Source organism: Oryctolagus cuniculus, chromosome 1 (genome assembly GCF_051225735.1).
Source record: "Oryctolagus cuniculus isolate XC-2025 breed Fujian yellow rabbit chromosome 1, ASM5122573v1, whole genome shotgun sequence".
Lineage (NCBI taxonomy): Eukaryota > Metazoa > Chordata > Mammalia > Lagomorpha > Leporidae > Oryctolagus > Oryctolagus cuniculus.
Window position 1 is genome coordinate 99,723,442 of NC_142867.1, and position 26,930 is coordinate 99,750,371.

Below are 26,930 nucleotides of genomic sequence, written 5' to 3' on the forward strand. Positions count from 1 at the left end.
AAGAGACACAGGAGACATCACCAGAGAAGTGCCCTTTGGGATGTGAAGAGTGAGGAATGGATAGAACAGTTTCAAAAGTTGAATCGGAACACTAGAATGGTGCCATTAGTGAAATATGAAAATTAGAAGTGGAAACTAGCTGGCGCCGCGGCTCAATAGGCTAATCCTCCGCCTTGCGGCGCTGGCACACCGGGTTCTAGTCCTGGTCGGGGCGCCGGATTCTGTCCCGGTTGCCCCTCTTCCAGGCCAGCTCTCTGCTGTGGCCAGGGAGTGCAGTGGAGGATGGCTCAAGTGCTTGGGCCCTGCACCCCATGGGAGACCAGGATAAGTACCTGGCTCCTGCCATCGATCAGCGCGGTGTGCTGGCCGTGGCAGCCATTGGAGGGTGAACCAATGGCAAAGGTAGACCTTTCTCTCTCTCTCTCTCACTGTCCACTCTGCCTGTCCAAAAAAAAAAAAAAAAAAAAAAAAGATACAGAATCGGGCTGGAGAAATGCCCCTTTTAGAAAGTTAAGAGCATTCTGATGACAGAGGCCTATTGGGAGGCCAAACTGAGTTCCGTATGTCTCCAGTGCTCCCAGCTGCCTTTCTTGAGCTCATCTTAGTCCCAGGGTCCTAGAAGTCTCACCTTCTCCAGTTAGTTCTCCTCACACATACATCCCCATTAGGAGGGCCTTTTTTTTTTTCCTCTTTATTTGAAAGGCAAAGAGAAAAAAAGGTATGGGGGTGGGGAGAGGGAGGGAGGGAGGGAGGGAGGAAGGAAGGAAGGAAGGAAGGAAGGAAGGATGGAAGGAAGAAAGAAAGAGAAAAGGAAAAAAAAAGAAAAGAAAAATTCCCCATGCCTTGGTTGACTCCCCAAATACTTGCAAAAGCCAGGGATGGGCCAAGGCCAAAGCCAGGAGCCAGGATCACAACCCAGGTTTACCCAGTGGGTGTCAGGAACCCAATTATTTGAGCTATCACCACTGCCTCCCAGGGTCTTCATTGGCAGGAAGCTGGAGTCAGAAGCCAGACCAGGATTCAAACCCATACTCCAGTGGTGGATGTGACCATCTTAAATGCTAGGCTAAATGGCCACTCTCTTGGGGCCCAATTTAAGTGCCCTCTCAGACCCTAGCTAGCCTTCTTCCTAAGAGATTGGCTGTTGGAGTACTCCAGTCTCTACAGATAGACTTCCCCAACACTGTCTCCCAGCCTGCCCCAGAGACCTCCTGCTGTGCTCTCCCCACCCACAATGAACTGTGGGTTTGAACCATGTTCCTAGATGATAACTGAAGAGTACCTGAGATAGTAGTACACTGTGCTCATCAGCTAAATTTGGCTCACAACTGAATCAAACCTACCTGCTCTAGCATATCCTGCGCTTTAGTTAGCAGATCAGGGGCCAAGCCTTGGCTCTCCTCTTTAATCCTATCAAATAAAAAAGCGTTGTACACCAATTGTGTCCAAGTAGAGGCCATATATACTCAACCTATGAAATTCTACCGGAATGCTATAGAGGTGTGAGGGCCTGGGACAGATTCCCTGAGGCTGCTGCAATCAGTCTCTCTGAGAATAGCAATTCCTCAAAACGGTGGTCCTCCACGGGGTTTGCTTGGGTGATGGGGTAAGTGTGTGGGTGTGTGTTCTTCCCACCACCACCACCACCTGAAGATGTGTGGACTAAACCAGCAGCCTTTTCATGGACCAAGGTAACATCCCACATGGGTTTGTAAGACCAAACTCAGATTATGAATGTAAAAGCATGTGAGTCACTCAGGAAGAAGAGAGCAGCACAGTCGCTAGGCAGACAGAGGCAGGTAGATGGTCCAAGGTCAGGGAAGGGGAGACAGCACGGAAAGTCCAGCTGTGAACACAAAGTTTTCCAGGTCATACATAGTGTAAAGACTCTGGCCTCCCCAGCGGACAGGCAGTGAGTGGTAACAGCTGAGTGATGACCCTAGGAAACCTCCTGAACCCTGTTTATGGTCAGCTGGAGCCAACGGTTGTTCAAATGGCTTATATATTTTTATTGGGATCAATTCTCCTGCCCTATCAACCTAAATTCCCTTCTCTAACAGTGTCTATCTTTTTTAAATTAAGCTTGTTAGAAGAAGGTAATATTTAAACCAAGGAATAAAGTGCATGGTGAAAGTTGGAACACTGGGAGGATAAACCTTGTGACACTAAATCCTACAGGTTTATAGATGGAGGGGCAGGTAACACTTTGCTGTTCTGCAGGTCTTACTTCCCTGACTGACCACTTCCTCTACTGCTAGGCTTCTCCAAACCCCCTCTGGACAACTGTTGGAGAACTGCATGTTCAGCATTACCTAATTTCCTCATAAATCTCTTGCCTTTTAATCAGCTAAGTGGCTATCTGCTGAATTTCCCTGATTTATTGACATCTTTTGAGGGCTCAGGATATGTCTAGATCCTAAGTGATTAAATGTGGATGAAATGGCACAGCACCATAATTATGATAGAAAAGAGAAGCGTGACTAGGCATACGAATGGAGACCACTCCATAGAAGGGCAGCCTCCAGGGCTGCAGGAAAAACCGTCTACCAGGCTAGCTTTTCTCCCCAGAAATCCTCCCCAACAGCTCTCATTAGCAGTACATTTGCATTTGCATTTTCTGGCTTAGCAGAAGGATGAGCCACTAGGCTCTAGTGGGAACTGACTGCTGGCGAACCTCAAAGGTTAGAACACCATAGATGGCCGGCGCCGTGGCTCACTAGGCTAATCCTCTGCCTTGTGGTGCCAGCACACGGGGTTCTAGTCCCGGTCAGGGTGCCGGATTCTGTCCCTGTTGCCCCTCTTCCAGGCCAGCTCTCTGCTGTGGCCCGGGAGTGCAGTGGAGGATGGCCCAAGTGCTTGGGCCCTGCACCCCATGGGAGACCAGGATAAGTACCTGGCTCCTGTCATCGGATCAGCGCAGTGCACCGGCTTCAGCGCACCAGCCGTGGCGGCCACTGGAGGGTGAACCAACTGCAAAGGAAGACCTTTCTCTCTCTCTCTCACTGTCCACTCTGCCTGTCAAAAAATTTAAAAAAAAAAAAAAAAAAAAAGAACACCATAGATTTGGTTTTCACCCTAGCCACCAACTCCACGTGAGGATGTTTCTGTGATGGATGTTTCAGTTTATCTGGACCCAAATTCTTCACTTGTTAACCATGGCATTGCCTGTAATACCCTCTTTAAAAAAACAAACAAACAAACAAACAAAAAAAACAAGGAACAGGTGTGTGGCCTATAGGTGTGGGACACTGGTCAGAACTCCATATCCCACATCAGAGTACCTGAGTATGAATTCCTGCTGCAGCTCCTGATTCCAGCTACCTGCTAATGTAGATCCTGGCAGGTGATGGCTCAAGTAACTGAGGTCCTGCCACTCACATGGAAGATCTGAATTGAGTTCCCTGCTCCTGGACCAGCCAGCTACTGTAATCATTTGAAAGAGCACACTCTTGTAAAATTTAACAAGACACTGTGGAGGTACTAAAAGTGAGACAAATTATTATGTATGTCACCAGCATTCTAGATGTTACAGTTGTTAAAGCACCACCAGTTGGAAGCTCCACTGTTAAGTACATACCAAGTGAATGAGATCTGCATGCCCTCATGAGAACCTAATTTCAAAATACAAATAGTATTGCCACAGTCCAGCTGCACAATTTATTATATCTACACAACATTGGAGAACAATCTAGCAACTCTATAATATTATTTAATAGGGCTTTTTTTTTATAGAATGAGTATCAACCAAAAAATGAAAAATCAATATGATTGCAATAGGAGAAAAAGAGATTTAGAGAAAGTTCCCAATCAAAGTATGGATTGTGTTTCAAAAGTCCATGCGTGTTTCTAATTTTTTTAAAAAGACATATTTACTTGTTTGAAATTGAAAGAAATAGAAGGAGAAGGAGAGAGAGAAAGACAATCTTCCATTGCTGGTTCACTCCCCAATGGCCACAGTGGCTGGGGCTGGGTCAGGCTAAAGTCAGGATCCAGGAGCTTTTCCAGGTCTCCCATGTGTGTACAGGGGCCCAGGCACTTGGGCCATATTCTGCTTTCCCAGGTGCATTAGCAGAGAGCTGGACTGGAAATGGAGCAGCTGGGTCTTGAACTGGTGCCCATATGGGATGCTGCCACTGCAGGCAGAGGCTTAACTTTTATGCCATAGTGCTGGCCCCGTTCCTAATTTTTAGCTTCTAGGATCTTAATGTCATCCATGGATTTTATAGTAAAATACTCATTGGAAAATTCTTCATGAAAATTAATAGGGGACTGGCCCTGTGGCATAGCAGGTAAAGCTGCCCCCTGCAGCACCAGCATCCCATATGGGTACTGGTTCGTGTCCTGGCTGCTCCACTTCCGATCCAGCTCTCTGCTATGGCCTGGAAAGCAGCAGAAGATGGTTCAAGTCGTTGAGCCCCAGCATCCGCGTGGAGACCTGAGGAAGCTCCTGGCTCCCGGCTTCAGGTTTGCTCAGCTCCAGCCGTTGCTGCCATCTGGGGAGTGAACCAGCGGATAGAAGACTTCTCCATCTCTCTCTCTGCCTCTGCCTCTCTGTAGCTCTGCCTTTCAAATAAATAAATAAATCTTTTTTTAAAAAAAAATTAATGGATTGATATCAGACAGATTTCAGTTTTAAGTGTTGTGAAAAACTTTGACTCTTCGGTCTTTATCATGGGACAATTGATGCAAGGAATAGTCAAAAAGTTCATGGAAAGCACATATGATGAAAAAAAACATGCATGGGCTTCAACTTTTTGCACCAGGATCCACAGCAGGACCCAGCCTGGGCAGCATCAGGAAAGATTCACAGAGGAGCAGACATTAAAACTGGCTCTTGACGGACACGTGGGATTTCGTCACCTGAGATGCTCTACTGTAGCACTCTCCCTCTAAAGAAACAGGCTTATTAAGCACTGTACTTTCAGAAATAACCAGTGTGCAACCCAACCAGAAAGCCTTCCCCAAAGCACCGTTTTAACATAACCTCTGCGCTCATGGATCATTGTTAATGGCAGGGCATGAAACCAAACATGAATTGAAAAAGCAATTTCCATCGGTTGTAGAGAAAGTTATTTCACTCAAGAAAGAAAAATCCCTGTGGTAATTCAGAATTCGAAGACATTTCTTCTGAAATGTGAACTCCTCCCTTCGATCCCAGAGTAGCCCCCAAATTGATAGGTTTGCCTCACCGAACATTAGACATGATTCTGAAAAGCTGGGTATGAAGAGATCGCAAATATATGGAGCCATTTACCACCCACAAGGGGAATTGGTTCATCAAAGAAACCACCACGGTGAATGTCTTTCCACGAATTCAAAGTCTTTTAATAAATGGACACTTAACTCCAATCTCTTTTATAGTCTTACAAAGAATTTACATACATATTTTCATGAAGTGGCATTCTGGCGGTCGATATTACACTTGAATCTGCATGACAGCACTTTGTACTGAAGGCGCATCACAGAAATGTCACGGCATTACAGATATTTGTAAGACGGGGAGCAGTACCCCATTCTCAGGGCTCCTGGACATATCCTTTTCTGAAAAATTATTAATTCTGTTTCCATTTTGATTAAAATCTATTTTTTACCACTTACAGAAATAAAGCTCTCTTCTTGTTGTGAAAATTGGCAGTAAGACTTGGTTTCTTCAGTCTATATTTAAAAAATGGGACCAAGAGGAATACTCGAGGAGGTTGTGGGAATTTTTTAGAAAGGATGGCGTCCATGTATTCACTCGGGTCTGCGAAGTCTTGGAGAGCACAGTGTAGGCGTACATATGTGGAAGAAACATCCAGTGTCACAGGCTGGAGGGCAGAGTTTGCTCTGGGGCCTGGAGGGAAGGAGTGACTGTGACTGGCAAGGAGCCAGGAGTGACAGAGGAGAAATTAAAAAAAAAAAAAAAAACTTAGAAGATGACTCCAGGATTTACTGCACTGCCATTTAACACGTCTATAGTCCTCACATCCGTATCTCAGGACTTCTCAAGTGCAGCCCCAGCCGCCTCCCCCAGCACGTGCCATCAGTCACTAGGCCACATCTGTGCAAAAAGGCCACAAGGCCTGTAGACAGTGACTCTCTACGGGGTGAAAACCCCAAGCCTCCAACCCGGGAAACCTAAGACACAGCCACCCTGCCCTGTCCCTACTCCCGGCCAACCGCAGCCTGTCCTGTGGCTGGCTTGCTCCTGGGTACCTCCCCCGTCCTGCTTCCCCATGTGTGCCTTGGAGAGCTCAGTGTGGAGCCCACACCTCACCTCCCTGACACTAACAGGTAGTGGTCCTCAAATACTCAGAAGCATTACCCTAGCCTCGGGCTCTGCTCTATTTTGGTAGTTCTAGTTTGGATACATTATTCAGAGTTCTTTTCTAAAGTCTACGCACTGGGTCCAATCCGATGCTGTGGAGTGTTGGCTCGGAGTCTGATCATTTCCCCAAGTGGCCCCTCAGCAGTGGGCGGGCGCTGCTTTCTCCTGGTGGTGCACAGGCGGGCACCGTCCCTCTCCGGCTACAAGACCTCAGAGTGCGTCTCCGGGAGGTTCTCCTCGAGCTTCAGCCCCAGGTTGTCGATGCCAATGATGGTGACTGGGGGTACGCTGCTTTCGGCCGGCTCTGCCGTGCGTGTCGGGGTGGAACAGTACAGGACGAAACCCACCATGATGATGGTGAAGGACAGGATGTAGAGTCCTGAGAACTGGAAGAGAAGAGCAGGCAGTGGACTGTGCTCCCCCAAACTCATCTGTGCTGCTGTGCTTTTAATGCTCTCATCCCACAATCCTTTGTGGCAAGCTGCCTCAGGGATGCTAATGCCCTTTGAAAACACTCCCAAGCCTACCTGGGCTCCGCCAACCAGATCCTTGGAGAAATGGAACCTTTGCCTTTCTTAGTGATAGTCCAGCTCTACCCTACCCTGCAAGTAGTCCTACTTAGTGGAGAAGATAAAAGGTCAGCATAAATACTCTGGGAGAGACCCTTTCAGACAACAGGCACAGCTTACAATATTGACATGAAACAGAGGAAAATATTGGGCCAGAGTTGTAGCACCACAGGTTAAGCCACCACCTGCAATGCCAACATCCTATATGAACGATGGTTCAAGTCCAGGCTGTACCACTTCCAATCCCAGCTCCCTGCTAATGTGCCAGGGGCTCCCAGTAACCCGTGTGGGATAATTATATGAAGTTCTGCGCTCTTGGCTTCTGCCTGGCCCAGCTCCAGCCTTTGTGGCCATTTGGGGAGTGAACTAGTAGATAGAAGATCTCTCTCGGTCTCTCCCTTTTTCTGTAACTCTTTCTAATAAATAAATCTTTTAAAAGCAATTTTACACCTCTCTTTCAACTGTCTGATTCAAAAAACTAATAGCTAAAGTTATTTAGATAGTATAATTTCATAAATTGGTGGTGCACTGGGTTTACAATTCCGTATTTTAAAACTATGTTAAAAAAAAAAAAAAACTATGTTTAAAATGCTAGACATCTTTATTATGCCCTGAAGTTTTTTCCTACCTCTGAAATTTACTCTAAAGATTCCACTCCTGCCAGGCACATTACACTATAAGGCTTGACATGACCTCTGACCAAAAACAATAAAATCTCATCCAAGTTCAGAGTGAACTGCTAGACATGCAGGACAAAGGAACATAAAAGAACTGAAAGGAATGTCTAGAGTGCCTGCTCTTTCCAGGACTAGTGCAAGTTAAGTGTCCAAACAAAGAGGCATGAAAGGGCTTTTTTATATCAAAGTCAAAAGCAGCTGAAGAGCAAATATTTAGATTAAGCGAGTTTACAATAGGTAGTAACAACTGTACTTTCACTTAGACGTTATTTCTTTAACCTTAGCTCCCTCTTGAACACTCTTTTACTTATGATGGAAAAGCAAACTACTAAAGCTAAATCAATGTTTGGTTAAAAAAAAAAAAAAGCAGAAGGAGGGTGTTACTTGTTATACTGCTGAGTTCTCAGGCTTTCTTTGGGTGTAGTGTGTTACCAACCTGGCACCACAGTAAACAAACACCAGCATCCCTAGTGGGCGCCATAGGAAATGCAGCCATGGCACTGATGTAGTCCTTGACAAACTGTGCTCTCACAGAAAAAATTATCAGGGCCTACAAAGACCACTTCTCTGATTCACTCTGACATTTACCACCTTTTTATGATGCTACCAATAAGTCTTAAATACTCTTTCAGTCTCAGTTCAGGAATATCTTAACCAGCAAGTCTGCAAAACAACCGCTAGTTCCTATCACATGTAGCCTTGTAAGGCAAAAAGGTTAATGCTTCTTTTGCAGAAATTTCTGAAAGCCCATTGAACTTAATTCAGATAAATGTTGTGAATCCATGGCAAAGTCCTGGGAACACTGTCAAATCAGGGACAAAGTTTTCTGTACGGATACAAAATTGTACCAGGACAAAGAAATACAGTTGGTATCTCCCACTGAAACTAAAAATTATCAGGTAACAACCAACATTATAACTATGTTCTCAAATGATTATCAAGAAAGATAGCAAGCAAGTCAACAAGACCTCACTGCTGAGAACAGATGCATCTCTAAAGCACTGGCTCTCCAAAATGTGGTCCAAGGACCCCTGAGGGGATCTAAAATCTTTGAGAGGACTCTGTAAGGTCAAAACTAATATCACAATAATATTAAGATGCTATTTGCCCTGTTCCATTTACGTATGTATGAATCTCTCTCTCTCTCTCTTTCTCATTGTCTTCCATCAGCCACTCCGGACATCTCTGTGTACCAGGGCAAAGACAGTGAGCTCCTGGCATGCAGTCTAAGCTAGAATGTCTCTTGAGGACCACAGCAGCTATGGAGTTGCTTGCATATCCCCTGGCAACAGTTTCCTAAGCTAGTGTCCTAGGGCGTACCATCAGAGAAAAAACCAATTGTATTTCACCCTTCAGAAAAACCCTAAAAGGGCAATTCTTTCTTGGACCTATTTTCTAGTTTAGAAGCAGTTACATGAGGAGTGAGGCCTGTCACTGAGATTCTTGCCAGGTTGGATGATAAGATTTTGTTTTGGGACATAGGGTCTTAAACAAACCTGCCACTTCTTTTGTACCAACCAAGTGTTCTTATTTAACATGATCCACCTCCTTACCTTATAGCCAAACAGAAAGAGTCCAAAGAACAGGCTGTAGAGGTCAGCTGTCAGGATGCCCAGGTTGACGGACGTGGCACTAGTGACTTTTATCACCAACGGCATGAAGCTGTACAGGCAAAACATACAGAGGGCAAATGCCACGAACAGCAGAGCTGCGAAGAAAGGGAACATTTACTGTTATGTGAAGAAGTCAGGAGACAAAGGGCTCAAAAGCTCGGCTGCCATCTAAAACTCCCTGGTCTGCTAACACACCATGTATAAGAACTCTTGTTAACGGTCAGCATTGTGGATGAGACTACAAAACTTTCTGTGGTAAAAATAATTATCAGGGCCAGTGATGTGGTATAGCACATTAAGCCTCCACCTGCAGTGGGCATCCCATATGGGCACCAGTTCAAGACCTGACTGCTCCACTTCCGATCTAGCTCCCTGCTAATGCACTTGGGAAAACAGTGGAAGATGGCCCAAGCCCTTCGGCCCCTGCACCCACTGGAAGACCCAGAGGAAGCTCCTGGTTCCTGGCTTCAGCATGGCCCAGCCCCAGCTGTTGCAGCCATTTAGGGAGTGAACCAATGGATGGAAGATCGATTTCTCTCTATCTCTCCTCCTTTCTCTGTAACTCTGCCTCTTAAGTAAATAAAAATAAATCTTTAAAAAATAATAATAACAGCAACAAGTTGTGATGTATATGAAGGACCTCAAAAATCCAACTAGGTGCTGGATGACTAAGGCCATAAAATATTGCTTATGGTTGTGACTGCATCAAAAACCTTCCACCCTCTCAGGGCAGGGTGACACTTGTGCCAAAAGGTCAGTAAAAGTAGAATCAATATCTTGTTTCAAGAAAAATCACTCATGATCTTTTGTTTGCTTTCGTTTGGTTGGTTAGACATGGTTTGTGTAACTGGATTCAGAATAAAGTATTTTTAGGGCATCAATGAGAATTATTAGGTCAGTTGTATTTTGTTCATCTCATTGGATTAAATAGTCCCAGACAATACAGAAAACTATCCTCTCTAGGTCAGTGCTGGTCATGTGATGCTACCTGTATCATCTGTATGACTGCTCTGCAAGGGATTCTTCAATCTCATCCCATATGCAACACACACATTTTTCTGGCAATCTAAGTTATTTAATTGAATTAAATTATCCAAGCATGGTGTGCAACCTTCAATGACATGTATATTTACCTTGTTCTACCCATCATTAAGTAAGGTTAAAATCTTTCCTAACCAGCCTAACAATTTCTTCTGCCCTATTTATTTGTTCAGATGCCTGGGACTATCAGATAAGAGGGGCTAAGGGGGTGGTGGGTGATTACACACCATCAGATGATTCAGATTCATGCTTCACAAGTAACAGCAAGCAGATAAGAACCTTCACATGAAGTTTGAGGACCCAAGATACAGATCTAACTGAAAGCTAGCGTGATGAAGGCCAATCTTCAGTGAGGCTCAGAATTCCTGGTAAAGTAAAGCTATTCCTGCAGGTGAAGATCAAGCATTAACTTTCCTGGAGGTTCATCACCAATTCTCAGAGGAAAACAAGCAACGTAAAGCACTATAGCAGGTATGATTCTTACAAGGATGTTTAAATACTATTGAAAGGATGTAGTCATTTCTTGATGTGAATTTTGTTGATTAAAGGATATAATACCAACTAAAAAGAACGTATCACTTATGTACATACCAACTTTCCAGTCCCAGTGAATGCTGGCAATATCCTCATATTCCACAATCAACCTAAAGTTAAAACAAGAAGTTTTTGAGAGGTCTACATACTAATTTTTACTATTTTTTTAAAGATTCTATTTATTTATTTGAAAGGTAGAGTTACAGAGAGGCAGAGAGAGAAAGAGGGAGAGATAGATCTTCCATCCACTGGTTCACTCCCCAAATGGCCACAACAGATGGAGCTGCACCAATCTAAAGCCAGGAGCCAGGAGCTTCTTCTGGGTATCCCACATGGGTGCAGGGGCCTAAGCACAAGGGCCATCCTCCACTGCTTTCCCTGGTCATAGCAGAGAGCTGGATCAGAAGAGGAGCAGCTGGGACTAGAACCGGCACTCACTACGCCACTACTATTTTATAAGCATGTTAGTTACCATTCTTTGGCTAAAGTTATGAATTATGTTAACTTTTGGGGCAGGCATTTGTTGGGGAGGTTAACACACAACTTGGGACACTCACATCCCTAATTAGGGTGCCTGAGTTCAAGTCCCACCTGGCTACACTCTTGATTCTTTTTTTTTTTTTTTAAACTTTATTTATTTATTTTTTTTATTTTATTTTTTATTTTTTTTTTTTATTTTTGACAGGCAGAGTGGACAGTGAGAGAGACAGACAGAGAGAGAAAGGTCTTCCTTTGCCGTTGGTTCACCCTCCAATGGCCGCCGCTGCAGCCGGCACACCGCGCTGATCCGATGGCAGGAGCCAGGATCCAGGTGCTTTTCCTGGTCTCCCATGGGGTGCAGGGCCCAAGCACCTGGGCCATCCTCCACTGCACTCCCTGGCCATAGCAGAGAGCTGGCCTGGAAGAGGGGCAACCGGGACAGAATCCGGCGCCCCAACCGGGACTAGAACCCGGTGTGCCGGCGCCGCAAGGTGGAGGATTAGCCTATTGAGCCACGGCGCCGGCAACACTCTTGATTCTAGCTGCCTGGTATTGCACATCCTGGGAGTCCACAGATGATGGCTCAAGTGGTTGGGTCCCTGCCACCCATGTAGGAGACTCAGAATGAGTTTCTGGCTCCTGGTATCTGCCTGGCCCAACCCTGGCTGTTATAGGCATTTGAAGAATTAAAATTAAAATTAGAATAAAAATGTTTAAAGAATTATGTTGACTTTTTAATTTTTCTTAAAATATAACAATGACTATCTTTAATAAAAAGACAAAGAATAAAAAGAGAGTCCTTAAAGACTTGCTGTATTCCTTTCCAAGTGCTATTCAACCACAGTCAACTATCAGAGGAGGCCATGATATTACGCTTTCCCTTTGAATGCAAGGGAAATAGGAAGTTAAGGTATTAATGATTACTGAAAATGAGTGGAAAAGAAAAGTTCCAACTGGTAATGACCCTCACACACTGTTACCAGGAATCCTGAACGTCACACATGTCAGAAAATAAAGCACAACTGTTGATGTTAACAATCCCCTAGTAGAAATTTAGCAAGCTATTAATTTCAAATGCAAATTTTGGCAAACTCAACAATGAATATTAGCAGTTCCAGAATAATCATCTTTGATACATTTGCTTGTTTTGTTTTTAAGAAAAATTTTAGAATCTTACAGCTGTATGCCACTAATAATTGTTCCAAATAAGCCCACCATTCCTAAAAACTCCTGTCTGCTCAGCTTCTTCACAATGTATTCTTCACACACATTAGAAACGGCATAGAGGGAAGCCCCAAGAAGGACCAGGATGTCACCGATGAGTACGCCACTCCCTGCAGGAAGAAAAGCCACAGAGGGAAGACATCATCAATGGGTGAACCTCTAACGCTGACCTGGAGGAAACTATCAGACTTTCATTTAAATAAGATCATGCCTAACCCTGGTTTCTAGAAATTCAAAATCCCTTACTCTTCTCCTTTTCTGCCACAGTTCTGTTCTGCTTCCTCTTATTCTGGTTCCTCAGGAGAGTCACAGACTGGAAGGTGGTGGTACACACCATAACAACCAGCCTCAGGAGGTGACTCTACGACATGACAAATTCATGGAATCCACCTAAGAGAATTTATTTAAAACTACAGGGGAAGAAGCTTGGTGAGCAAGACACTTTTCTCTCTTAATCCAAGGAGACACTGAAGTCACCTGTAGATTGGGTGACTTCACAGACCTTATTTAGCTAGGAAGCCATCAATGATCTGCATTTGACACCAAGGACAAAGGCACCTACAGGGTGAATCCATCAGAGGCCTCCAGTGAACTCAAGTCTCCTTTTTGGTAAAAATGAAAAACAAAAAATCTTCAGTAGGCTTTCCACTAACTAATTCAAAGGTACAAGCCAAAGGAGATTATTGCAAATATATAATAAAACTTCTCTCTTGTCAGACAAAACGGGACTTGGCAGGATGACACAAAGGACAAGGCCAAGACTGTGGGCTGGTAGGAAAATAAAGATTGTTTTGTCCATGTGGTTACAAAACCCCAGAAACAAGGAAATCTTAAAATAAAGTTTTAAATGTAATTAACTAGGGTCTATTTTCTGCCTTTTACTCTATCTTTGCAAAATAGAAGTGAAATATGAGCAACACTGTTTTGTGACTGAACCACAAACAAGGAACAGAATCTTACCTGAATTGTCTTCCCTCCCTGCTAATATGTCTGCACCAACCATGGTTCCTACGCCCAACAGACAGACAGCCACAGCAATGAAGTGAATCACTCTGTATCTTGCATACAGAACAAACCATGAGAGAGCCATCAACACAGGAATCCCAAAGCAATCCAAAAGCTGCATGAAAAGAAAAAGAAACTTTAAAACCTCTTTCAGAGGTCGGTATTGTGATGCATTAGGTTAAGCCAGCACTTGATGGCAGCATCCCATGTCAGCGTACCAGTTGGAGCCCTGGCTGAAGTCTTGGCTGGGTAGGCAACAGAAGATGGCCCAAGTACTCAAGCCCTGCCACCCATGGGGTAGACCTGGATGGAGTTCCAGGCTCCTGGTTTTAGCCTAGCCCAGCCCTGGCTGTGGGGACTATTTAGAGTGAACCAAGGGCTGGTGCTGTGGCGTAGTGGATAAAGCCACCGCCTGCAGTGCTGGCATCCCATATGGGTGCCGGTTCAAGTCCCGGCTGTTCCACTTCTGATCCCACTCTGTGCTATGGCCTGGGAAAGCAGTGGAAGATGGCCCAAGTCCTTGGGCCCCTGCATCTGTATGGAAGACCTGGAAGAAGCTCCTGGCTCCTGGCATTGGATCAGTACAACTCCGGCCATTGTGGCCATCTGGGGAGTGAACCAGCAGATGGAGGACCCCCCCCCTACTTTTGCCTCTCTGTAATTTTGCCTTTCAAATAAATAAATCTTAAAAAAAAAATAGTGAACCAATGAATGAAAGAGTTCTGTCACTCTTCTTTTCAAATTAAATAAATAAATAAATCTTTAAAAAATTTAACTCTCTCATTACTACAAGATGGACAATTAGGTCATATTAAGAGCCAATAGTTGTTGAGTATTGTTGGCAGCTCTGTACTAAGAACTTCACCTGGGTTATCTTTTAATCTTTATAACTATATGAGTTGCTCCAAAGTGACATAAAGAGCCAGCTGGTGAACCCAGGAATTCTGGCCAAGGTCCTGTGTAACTTATCTCTATACTTTCAACTGTGTTTATCTGTAAGTCCAGGAGGCAAAGTTTCCTTCCTTTACTTGTTCAATCAGCAAATATTTATTAAACCTCTCACATATTTGACACATTGAGAGGAGCTATGAACACAGAGATGAACAAGACAGATAAAGGAGCCCCCAACAAGCTAGCAGACACAGAATAATCATGCAACCAACGTTTGGTAATTGGGCCAAGTGTGACAAAGAACAGGAAACAATGAAAGAGCAAATAGATGCCACCTCCTTGACCTAGTGTCCAGCCCCACTATGTGAAACAGACACTTGTTCATGGCACACACTCCCACTCCCCTTCACTGTATGTCTTCAGCACCTGTTAACCCTGGCTCCAGAAAGCTTGGCACTGCCCATCTGAAAGGCAAGGCAATTGGGGGTGCCAAAATTATAGCCAATCCAAAATCATTGGTCAGATAAAGGAAAATTCAATCTCACTTTGCAAGATCCTGTGAAATTTCATTCAATTCTTAAATTCACAAATTCAAATTTTATATGAACTCAGAATAAAATACACTTCATAGAATATTCCTGAAAGTGCTGTATTACTGCTTGCCCTGTTTTGTGTGTGTTTCACTTTGTCCCTTGTCACTCCCCGTCTTCATGGAGGAACGACACTAAACCCTGCCTAGGCTTCATATCCGAGTCACGGCACCATTATGTCGCTCCCCGTCTTCGTGGAGGAATGACACAGGACCCTGCGCTGTTCTTTCGTCTGCTCGGCCCTTCCCAGGTTTGCTGCTGGTTCTTCCCAGGTTGGCTACCGACCCTTCCACCTCCGTGGAAGGGCAGTTCCCTCTGCCACTTTCCCCACTTCCGCGGGGGAGCGGCACGCCGCCGGCCGGCTCTCTCGGGGCTGCACAGGTGTTCCTTCAGATAGATGTTCCTCAGGTGTTCCTGGTGCATGTTGTCTCTCTCCTCCTTTATAGTCCTCTTCCGCCAATCCCAACTCTGCTACCCACACGCCGAGTACGCTGCTCTCCTCCAATCAGGAGCAGGTCCCACAGTCTATTGGTTGAACTGGAGGCAGCTGTGTAGAAGCTGTTTCCTCCTCTCCCAGCGCCATATTGTGGGAGAGCAGATGCACAGAATAAGTCTTAATTCCAGTAACTTAGTCTAGTCCGAGTTGCTCCCAGTTGCTCCCCACAGTCCCTGATTCTCTTTTATTCTCCCCTAAGTCTCTGGCAGCCTGTCCGATTGTACCCACAGTTGTTTACTGATTGCCCTTCACCGTAGTGTCATCACTGGTGTCCACCGTGTCTGGTGTGGGAATGGGCACCTTTGCCTTGTCACTGATTCCAGCTGTGCAACCCTAATCTCCTAAGTGTTTTACTGGGCTGCCTGAGTAACAAACCATTAAGTGATGCAGATGATAATGGCCTGTCCTGGAAGACACCAGGAAAATGCAGCCATTGTGGTTTAACAAAATCTAAACTACATTTTTTAAACAAAAAAACTAGAAAAGGCCACTCCAAAAACTTTCACAGAACCCTCCTACCCTCAAACTGTGTTTTAAAATCAAACTGAAATTTGCTTGAACCATTTTTGGTGCAATGATTGTGCCTAAAATGGAGCTGCCTGTGCCACCATGAGAGCCGCAGGGCCTCAGGTCCCAGTCACTCTCTGGAGTTCCACTTTACATGGAATGAAGGGATCAGACCAATGGTTTTACAAGTCTGCTCCTACTTGAAAATTTCAGGACTTATCAGCTGATCCCTATTACCTCCGATCATTTATCTACATGAACCACCTTTTCAAAATGTATTCTCAGGGCTGGCCTGAATTTTTGGTCACCTGCAATGCCAGCACACCATATGAATGCTGGTTTGAGTCCTGGCTCCTCCACTTCCAATCCAGCTCCCTGTTAATGCACCTGGGAGAGCAGTGAAGATAGGCCAACTACTTGGGCTTCTGCATCCACGTGGGAAACCTAGATGAAGCTCCTGGCCACTGCAGCCATCTGGGGAGTGAACCAGCAAATGGGAAGTTCTCATTCTCTCCCTCTTTCTCTTTAACTCTTTCAAATTAATAAATAAATCTTTTTTAAAAATTTTAAATGTATTATCTTGGTGATAGATGTCTTCAATGCTTTTGGTTCTAAAAGTCTCATTTAATTAAATGTTTTTAAATGATGGTAGAAAGACCAGTATTGTGGTGCAGCAGGTTAAGCCGCAGTCTGCAACACAAGCATCCCACATGAGAGCCAGTTTGAGTCCTGACAGCTCCAATTCCAATCCAGCTCCCTGCTAATGCACCTGGGAAGGCAACAGAAGATGACTCTAGTACTTGAGCCCCTGTCACCCGCATGGGAGACACAGATAGAGTTCCAGGCAACTGGTTTCAGCCTGGCCCAGCTCAGGCCATTGTGGCCATTTGGGGAGTGAATCAGCAGATGAAAGCTCGCTCGCTCGCTCGCTCTCTCTCTCACTCTCTCTCTAACTCTGATTTTCCAGTGAATATATAAATCTTTACAAAAAAAAAAAAATCAGACAGTCACAGTAAGCAGGATACTAAGACCTGAGGGAGGGGGGAAACATGAATGTACTCACGAGTGAGACCATAACAGGTGCACAATGAAGTATAGAAGAGAAGTGAAACTGATTTAGGCCTGGGGGGCATTAGGGGTGGGCTTCAAGAGGGCTGCATTCCAGAAAGAATAGAGGAGCTCAGAAGAGAAGGGCCAGATAGTGGGTGGGGAACTGGCAGACTGCGGCAGTAAAGAGGGAAAGGACATGAGTAGATACCTCAGCCATAAAATGTCAAGACTATAATTTCAGCATCTTGAAAGGAATCCTTATAAGAAGGAGGTTCAATGACCATTTAATCCAAACTTCCACCCTGGCAGATCACGCAGGCCAGAGATCTATCTACTCAACTAGAGAACCAGCTCATAGCTCCAGTGACGGGCATCTCTGCTGCTGGAGGGAGCTTTGGAGGTTCGAGGCCTTTTCAAATAATATATTCCTTGCTAGGACCACAGGCACCTGACTTCTGACAATAAATGCTAAGATTTTTCTGAGAGACTAGAATGAAAGAAATTGTTCTTGACAGTTCAAGGCACAAACTTCAGTTGCAAAAACCCAACTGTGTTTTGCTTAGCTGTGTTTAAAACTTAAAAAAAAAAAAAGTTTTGAATTGGTTTAAGATTTATTTATTTATTTGAAAGGCAGAGTTACAGAGAGGCAGAGGCAGAGGCAGAGAGAGAGAGAGAGAGAGAGAGAGAGAGATTGAGATTCTTCCATCTGCTGGTTCACTCCTCAAATGTCTGCAACAGCCGGAGCTGGGCCAATCTGAAGCCAGGAGCTTCCTCTGGGGCTCCCATGCAGGTGCAGGGGCCCAAGGACTTGGGCCATCTTCTACTGCTTCCCCAGGCCGTAGCAGAGAGCTGGATCAGAAGTGGGGCAGCTGGGACTCGAACCGACACTCATATGGGATCCTGGCATCGCAGGAGGCATCTTTACCTGCTATGCCACAGTGCCAGCCCCTCAAAACTTTTCATCATTATTAGTCTGATATCAATGTTACTAAAAATTATAATCAGGTAATTAAAATGTGTGTGCAATTACGATATGGGGGCCAGCATTGTGCCATAGTGGGTTAAGCCACCGCTTGGGACACTTGCATCCCATATCAAAGTGCTACTTGGCTGTTCTACACTTCCAATCCAGTTTCCTGCTGATGTGCCTGAGAGGCAAAGGATGATGGAACAAGTACTTGGGTTTCTGCCACCCATGTGGGAGACCCAGGTGAAGTTCCTGACTCCTGGTTTTGATCTGGCCTCACCCTGGCTGTGGCAGGCAATTAGGGAGTGAGCCAATGGACTGAAGATATCTCTCTCTCTCTCTCTCTCTCTCTCTTTCTCTCTTTATCTCTTTCTCTCTCCCCCTCCTTCCCTCTTTTGTTCCTCTCTGTGTCACTCTACCCTTCAAACAAAATAAATTTAAAAAGTTTCTATATACTTATACCTTATTATCTAATGATAAAAACTACACTTACTCCTATCGGCAATAAACTTCATCCTCTAGGTAACTCCTGTGTTTAATTTCTATGAAATTCTGGGTTCTTTGTGTGCCTCTTACATCTGGCTTTACAAATCATTTGTGTTTAACTTTGTGTTTAACTCCTGCTGGTCAAGAGCCAAGAGGTTTGCTGAGGACATGCTTGGCATAATGTTACAAACAAGAAGCAACTTAATAAATGCCTACTGTCTGTTCACTTTGGAAAAATACTGTTTTTACAATCTTTCTCTTTTCCAAGTGAAATAAGTCTAATGTCATTTAGTTTTACACAGCTCCTAAAATCTAGAGATCAAATAAATAAAAACTCTGTGTTGTGTAGTGAGGAAGTGAGCCATCAGAAAGTTATAAATTCACCACACTGAGAAGTCTAAATCTGTCCTTAGAGTCTCTCTCTCTTTCACTTCCACTAACAAAACATGTTGTTGTTAGTGTTGGTGAGACAGCATCATGATACATCCAATAGTTTGCTAACAGACAACGGGCACCAGTCTTCCTGGCGACACAGAGTTGGAGGTTACTACTGTACATCAGCATCTTCCATCTGGGCTACTACAATGGCTTCCTCAGTGAGCTTCCTGCCACACCCCTCCCCCTTCAACATGACCTATACTCCATTCCAAAATGACCATGATCCCCTTAAAATATAATTCACATTACCACCAGGTAAACTCCATGAGGGCAAGGATTTTCATCTGCCTGGCACATATGTGGTGATCCACAGATGCTAGTGGGATCATGTCACTCCTCTGCTTCTCATCTGTCAGCTCAAAAGCCAGTGTGCTAATCACTGTCCATCAAGCCTCACAGCTATGCCCTCCCCACCTCCACTCCACATTATCCCCAAACCCACTACCTATAGCCTCATCTCCCACTACCATCCATCCTCTTCCTCCATTCCAATCCCTCTGGCACACTCCTGTCCTTTGTGCATGCTGTTCCCTCTGCCTAGAACACTCTTCCTTTAGCTGACTTCAAGCCTCAACCCTCACCTCTGTTCCAACACTCTTTACCTCTTTGCTTCATGTATTTTTCTCCACTGGGATACTATGTAATTTAATTATCACATTTGTTTCTGTCCCCTGACCCCCAACAATAATGTAAGCTCCTAGAGGGTACAAACTTTAAAGAAATTTACTTATGTATTTGAAAGAGTTACAGAGAGAGGGGGAGATGAGGGAGATGAGGGAGATGAGAGAGAGAGAGAGAGAGAATATGAGAGAATCTTCCATATGTTGGTTCACCTGCACATTGGCCACAACAACCGGGATGGGGCCAGACAGAAACCAGGAGCCAGGAGCTTCATCTGGGTCTCCCATGTGGGTGCAGGGGACCAAGCACTTGGGCCAGCTTCCACTGCTTTTCCCAGGCCATTACTAGGGAGCTGGGTCAAAAGTGGAGCAGCCGGGACTTGAACCAGCGCCATATGGGATGCAGTTGTTGCAGATAGCAGCTTTTCCCAATGCGCCACAGTACAGGCCCCAGGTACAGACTTTTAATGATTTTGTTCATTGTTAATCCCCAGCAGGTATTAGTGCCTACCACTTAAGAGCTAGGCAATAAATATTTGTTTAAAAAGTAAAAAAAGAAAAAAAGGACTGCTATGTAGGAACATTTTCCTTTCAACTCAGCAAGAAACAGTGCTGGTAGTTTTACCTTTGGGTACAACCTCGCCCTAAAATGTCTAATAAGCTCCTTCTAATCGGTTCCTTTGTGGTCAATAGCAACTTTGCCAGGAAATCTCCAACTTTACAGCAGTATCAAGGTATATCTAATTGTATACAGCATGTTTGAGCAATGCATAAACCAGAGCTCTCACCAACATCACAGCATCAACTGCCAACTAAATATTTATGCTTATTTTGGTAGGAACAATTCTAATCTGCTATAGCATTAGCAGTTTGAGAAGTGATTAACTTGTATACATTTTCACTAATTCCAGGAAACATTACTCATTAGAACATATGCTCCACTGGAAACAGAGAGCATCCACCTGTGCTTAGGTTTGCTTCAAGTAAACAGGTTTTCCATACAACCGGGTTAACAAACAGGAGTTCACATTCTCCTCTTGAAGCTGTAAAGCCCAGGGGTCAGAGGACTCCCCCTTACCTGGACACTGGTGAGAGTCGTGTACTGGTATGCTTTGACAATCAAGTAATTAGCTTCCACATCTGCCAGCCCCAGCAGAATGTACTTCCACCATTTTCTTTTCAAGATGTCTAAAAGGTTATCACTGCCTGGGTGAGAAAAAAATCTAGATTAGTACTTGGCAAGATCATTTGGAGCTTGAAGAGTCAAAATAAGGTTTGTTGTATATTTTGATGGGGGCCCCACCTAATTTCCATTACTCATAACCCAAACTCTTGCAACAGTTCAGCAGAATCAATCATATGTTTTCTAGCTTGAGACTCAAGTTGTTGAAGTGTCATCATAAATCAAGGGTTCAATGAAAACATCGGAAAGGAAATAAGAGAAAAGTGGTAAATTCCCTATCCTATCCTAATAGAAACACAATATATAGATAAGAGTTTGCATGTTGCCATTTCTGACAAGCAATAGGGTATTCTAAGAAATGAAATGTTTTTCAATGAATTAACAGGCTTCTTCAGAGGACTATCTGTAAGTGACCATTCTTTTGGAAGAGATGTGCTCTCAAATTAACTAGGATCCACTAGTTTGGAAAATCTAACATTATAGAAGAAGTAAAGTTGGTACACATATGAAAAGGCATTGTGGTATGATAACATTAAGAAATAAAAGTAAGTGAGAATCACAATCAAATAATTAAGACCAATTTGCAGTTACATCCTGAAAACACAGAATTAGCCTCTACATAGCATGGCAGGAAACACCTAAGACCTGTCCCTAGGAGGACCACAGTGATGTGTTATGAACCACACTGACATTCGAGTGGCCAATGCTTCTAGGGAACAATGGTGTCCAGGGCCATGAACCATGCACCAGTTCTACAAACAATCCCGAAAGTTCTGGCCAAGTCTTGTGTTTTCCCCTAAAAATGATCTCCCCACCCTCACAAAGAGTCACTCCTTTAAAAAAAAAAATGAATTATTTGTCTTGATTCATAGGAATGTGTCGCTCCCCCTCTTCGTGGAGGAATGACACAGGACCCTGCACTGTTCTTTCGTCTGCTCAGCCCTCCCCGGGTTTGCTGCTGGTTCTTCCCGGGTTGGCTACTATCCCTTCCACCTCCGTGGAAGGGCGGTTCCCCCTGGCCGCTTTCCCCACTTCCGCAGGGGAGCGGCACACCGCCGGCCGGCTCTCTGGGGGGCTGCACAGGTGTTCCCTCAGATGTTCCCCTTAGATGTTCCTGGTGCATGCCGTCTCTCTCCTCCTTTATAGTCCTCCTCTGCCAATCCCAACTCGGCTGCCCACACGCCGAGTACGCTGCTCTCCTCCAATCAGTAGCAAGTCCTACAGTTTATTGGTTGAACTGGAGGCAGCTGTGCGGAAGCTGTTTACTTCTCTCCCAGCGCCATATTGTGGGAGAGCAGATGCATAGAATAAGTCTTAATTCCAGTAACTCAGTCCAGTCCGGGCTGCTCCCCACAGGAATGCAGTTGATACATTAAGGTTCATTTTAAATGGGGCTAACAAACATCATCCTGGTTATTTTGTTATAGGACTCAGAGATAAGGAAAATGGGATTGCACCCTCCCCGTCGGATATCCATTTTCTTCCCACCCCTGAATTCAATCCCATTTAATTTCTTTTATACCATGTGCATCTATTGTGGGAAGAACTTTGGGGCTGCAAAATGGGTAGCATCTAACAGAGAGGGGTGGTGAGATCATGGGCGCTGGAGCAGGCTGCCTAGGTTGGACTCCACTCCAACAGTTATTGCCAGTGTGTCTCAGAGCAAATGATTTAAGTGTTCATGCCTCAATTTCCTCATCTGTAAAGTGCAGGCAATAATAATATTCTCCTGAGTTATGAGGTTTTAATGAATTAATATACAACTTAGAAAAGTAAAGCAACCAAAATGATTGCCTGTCACAAAAATGTCAGTGACTTCCTACTTTTTCCCATTTCCACCTAGAAATAATTATTTTATGATGGTTCTAAAGTAGCTTGAGCAGCCAGTAGTAAAGATGTTAATTCTTTACTAATTCCTCATCTTTGTTTCCGTTACAACATACACTTGATCAATGTGAAATCCATGTTCCATTCAGCATTCTCTACTCAATTAAAGATATTTTGAAAAGTGAAGTTCTTGACATTTCAAGTACTTAATATTGTATCTTAATTTTATCAACCACAGGGGGAAAAAAAACATAAAACCCAACAAGTAATGACTTTTACACCTTTTTTTTTTTTAAATAACAATTTCCATCCTGTTAGGGTTTGGTGCTACTTGTTTTAATCAACAAGTTCTGACAGGAATGTATACGTCTACAGCCATTACTTTCAAGGCCTTTAGGAGTGTCATGCTTTTCAAATTACTTTTATAAATAACAGCTGTAGTTTCTTGGTCTTCATCTTACATGGTAGGTTTTTCTTGGGCTCGGGTGGTGGTGGGGTTGTCTGAAAGCCAACATTTTCATGAAGATGATTCTGTTGGAAAGGTAATTCCTACATGTAACATACCTGATTGAAATGCGAGCATCATGGTATAAACTATGAACAGTAAGCAATAGTTGATAAAGCTCTGAAGCATAGGGGTGTTCACTTTGTATTTTTCCGCCAAATACTGGCTGCTGATGGCCGTCCCACATATACACAAGGACAACATCTGACCCAGAGCGATTGTTTTCAGAATATGCCTAGAAAACAAAGGTGGGAGTCAGAATAATGTGCAAGTAAGTTACACCTTTAACATACTCACCAATATATGCTGCAGTGCCAAACACAAGGGGAGCCAATTATTCCAAGGGGTTCTGTGTTTCACCTTACAGCCTACTTCATGAGTATGGGAGCACAGTGTTGAATTTTGAGAGACTACACTGCATATTTGTTAGCATTTTTTACCCTCCCCAACTCCCATACAGACTAATTTGCCATTTCACTGACATTCCATTTAGAGATCATTTTGCTCAGCTGTGTCAAATACTATGGAAATGTGTATGGCATGTGTATCTGTGTGTGTGTATGCGGCATTTCTTTAAAGCAACTTGAACTCTAGTTTTATATCCTCTATTTATTCCATAAATGTTTAACATTTTCTCTTTCTTTCATTCTCCCACAGACTTGGTTTCCCCAGCAGCTCCTCAAAGGCAGGGATGGGCCACACAGCCTGCACATCAGAACCATGCCTGCTGCAAGCGCGTCCTAGGTGTGTCTTCAGGAGACTTCAGCTCTGGCCAGCACCAGGACTGAGGCCTGTGGGAGACCCCAGGGCAGAGCCCAAAACATGCTCTGATGCCTGCTACATAAAAACTGTGAGGTGATTAATGGGTGTTGTTTTAAGCCACTCCATTTGTGGTAAGCCGTTACAGGGCAATAGATAACTGGTACTTGGTTATCACTCAACAAATATTTATTGAATGAATAAATGTAAAAGAAAAAACCACCATAATACTCAAATATGTGATATTTCCCAACTTTCTCAACAGAGAAAAAGATAAGGAACTCTGAGAGTGCCATGACACAAGCCAAGGCCGGTGCTGTGGTCTGGGGGTGGAGCTACCACCTGGCTGCCCCACTTTCAATCCAGCTCTCTGCTGTGGCCTGGGAGGGCAGTAGAGGATGGCCCAGGTCCTCGGGCCCCTGCACCCACGTGGGAGACCCAGAAGAAGCTCCTGGCTCCTGGCTTCCAATCAGCACAGCTCTCACCATTGTGGCCATCTGGAGGATGGACCAGCAGATGGAAGACCTCTCTCTCTCTCTCTCTCTCTCTCTCTCTGCCTCTGACTCTCTGTCACCCTGCCTTTCAAATAAATAATAAATCTTTTTAAAAAATTATTTTTCTATAAAAAAAAAGAAAAGAAACATTTTAAGAGGGATGAGAACACCAGTCCTGGAGTGTCAGCAGCTACACAGAGAAGCAGTATTGTGGCTTGAGACACAGTGTGATTGGCTCACTGGAGATTGCTGGAGCTATGGAGGAAAGCTTTCTATTAGTGGCAAGGTCCAAAGATCTCAAGTGCTGAGCAAGTAAAAGAGAAGCAGGTTGTGTGTGTGCATTTTATATCTGTATCTATCTATATCTATATCTATCTATATCTATATATATATAAAAATTCACAGTATGCATTTAGCATTTATTCTATTACAGCAGATTTGAGGTTTGTTTCGAAATGATGCCTGTGAGATATAGGCTTTTTTCCAGTATTACTCTAACTGATGAGGGTGAGTGTTTGTTGTTCGGCTATTTATTTGATTGTTTAGATGGAGGGATTTAAATATATTTTTCTCTTCCCCTTTATGACTTAACACTTCCTTGGGCTGCTAAAAGCTAAAAGTAGGTAGAAATGATATTTATTCTATGGTACAGTGATCTGCCATAGTTGCTACTGCATGAAGAGAACAAGAACATACAAGTTCATCACCTTGCACTTCATAGACGAGGTCCATGGACACATTGCAAAGATATGTCTCCATTCTCTATGCTAATAGCTAAAGTTTTCCTGATACCAAGGACACATCTTTAATCTGATTTTATTTTTGCCAAATACACACAATGGTATTTAAAATAATGATCCATCTAAATTTATTTCAACTTCATCTTGGAGGAAGGTAAGAGCTTTCAGTGATAATGGTTTTTTTTCTACCTTATTTGTTCAATTTGCAGATGATCAAATGACACAGAATTCTGACTTATTTTTGGTTCCTAAAATTAAGGTAGCTTGAATATTGTTTCACATTCCCTTTTCTTTTTAAATAACCAGATATGCTTTGCAAAAGGCTTAATGATGGAATGTTAGAGTCTCACTAGGGTAAAGGAGAACAAGAAAAATCCTGCAGGGTTAGGGGAAAAAAGATATACAGACAAACGGAAACAGCTCCTTTAAGTAAACACAAGGAAAGGGAGGAGAATTGGGATGGGGCAAGAACTGGAAGAACAGGCAGCAGTTAAGGAGAGAGTGTTCACTGTTTTGTTGGAGCATCAAGGAAACTGAAACATGTTTGTAAGATAAACTGAAGGCAAAGAGAATGAAATCTTGATGACTTACAAGGATGAAATTTAAGAGGTGACAAAGAGTTCTTGAAACACTCAAGAACCAAAATTGAGAACACTGCAAACTTTATTTAAAATGTTCTCTACACAAATACTTTCTGAAACAAACAAGCAAACAAACAAAAAACAAAGAGATACAAAATGTGAGTTCATTATTTGGTAAACCTCAGAGTTCATCTAACTCACTGATCTTTCCACCACAGGTGTGCACTAGAATTAACAAGAGAATGGACTTTCTTTTTGTTTCTTTTTCTTTTCTTTTTTAAGGTGGAGAGAGAGAGAGACAGAGAGATTGTCCATCTTCTAGTTCACTCCCAAAATGCCTGCATCAGCCAGTGCTTAAGCCAGAACTTAACTTTGGTCTACCAATTGGGTGGAAGGGCCCTAAGCATTTGAGCTGTCACCTGCTGCCTCCTAGGTTGTGCATTAGTAGGAAACTGGTTCAGAAGTGAAGTAGCCAGGACTCAAACCAGGCACTCTAACATGGGATGTGGGTGTCCCAAGTGGTGATTTAACTGCTGCATCGAATGCTAGCCCTGGGGCCAGTGCTGTGGCACAATAGGTTAATCCTCCACCGTGGCGCAAGTATCCCATATGGGCACTGGTTCTAGTCCCAGCTGCTCCTCTTTCAATCCAGCTCTCTGCTGTGGCCTGGGAAAGCAGAGGATGGCCCAAGTGCTTGGGCCCCTACACCTGCATGGGAAACCAGGAGGAAGCACCTGGCTCCTGGTTTTAGATTGGCGCAGCTCTGAACCAACAGAAGAAAGACCTTTCTCTCTGTCTCTCCCTCTCATTGTCTACCTCTCAAATAAATAAAATAAAAAATCTTTTAAAAAAAATGCTAGCCCCAAGAGCCATTTTGTTTGTTTTTTAAAGATTTATTTATGTATTTGAAAGGCAGAGATACAGAGAGAGGAGAGCAAGAAAGAGAGATCTATTGATCTTACACCCATTGGTTCATTCCCCAAACAGCTGCAACGGCCAGACCAAAGCCAGAGGCAGGAGCTTCCTCTGGGTCTCCCCATGGGTGCAGGGGTCCAAGTATTTGAGCCATCTTCTGCTGCTTTCCCAGGCACATTAGCAGGGACCTGGATCAGAAATGGAGTGACTGGGACTCAAACCAGCACCCATATGGGATGCCAGCACTGCAGGAGGAGGCTTAACCTGCTTTGCCACAGCGCCACCCCCACCTCCCTCCAAGCCACTTTAAAACATTGATGCTGAGGGCTCAAATCAGATCAATTATTTGACAGTCTCTAGTGTGGGATATTGGTATTCTTTTAGCTCTCGGCTGATTCTCCTAGGACACTGCCAGGTTGAGACCACTGATG

General features: G+C 44.0%; 1 protein-coding gene and 1 long non-coding RNA gene across 35 annotated transcripts in view; one reads left to right on the forward strand and one right to left on the reverse strand.

The window, feature by feature from the left end:
* LOC103349530 (uncharacterized) overlaps positions 1-26,930 on the forward strand; it is a 69,331-nt gene that overhangs the window by 30,602 nt on the left and 11,799 nt on the right. For 9 of the 31 annotated variants that reach the window (XR_016234433.1, XR_007920751.3, XR_016234434.1 and 6 more), the window contains exons 3-4: positions 10,599-10,678; positions 23,668-23,865. This is a non-coding gene — a long non-coding RNA (uncharacterized LOC103349530). Of the gene's footprint in view, positions 1-10,598; positions 10,679-12,495; positions 14,163-15,057; positions 15,182-23,667; positions 23,866-24,034; positions 24,381-26,930 lie in introns of those variants that run through there. The other 22 variants (XR_011390463.2, XR_016234441.1, XR_016234413.1 and 19 more) reach the window with 11 other exon arrangements.
* The window catches only part of SLC35F2 (solute carrier family 35 member F2), a 57,537-nt gene continuing 35,910 nt past the window's right edge, over positions 5,304-26,930 (reverse strand). For 2 of the 4 annotated variants that reach the window (XM_051849731.3, XM_089333501.1), the window contains 7 exons: positions 23,070-23,245; positions 20,574-20,701; positions 13,406-13,565; positions 12,399-12,555; positions 10,799-10,851; positions 9,107-9,261; positions 5,304-6,693 (listed from right to left, as the gene is read on the reverse strand). In XM_051849731.3, the coding sequence (XP_051705691.3) occupies positions 6,508-6,693; positions 9,107-9,261; positions 10,799-10,851; positions 12,399-12,555; positions 13,406-13,565; positions 20,574-20,701; positions 23,070-23,245 (1,015 nt within the window). In that variant the 3' untranslated portion in view covers positions 5,304-6,507. Of the gene's footprint in view, positions 6,694-9,106; positions 9,262-10,798; positions 10,852-12,398; positions 12,556-13,405; positions 13,566-20,573; positions 20,702-23,069; positions 23,246-26,930 lie in introns of those variants that run through there. The other 2 variants (XM_070077724.2, XM_089333511.1) reach the window with 2 other exon arrangements.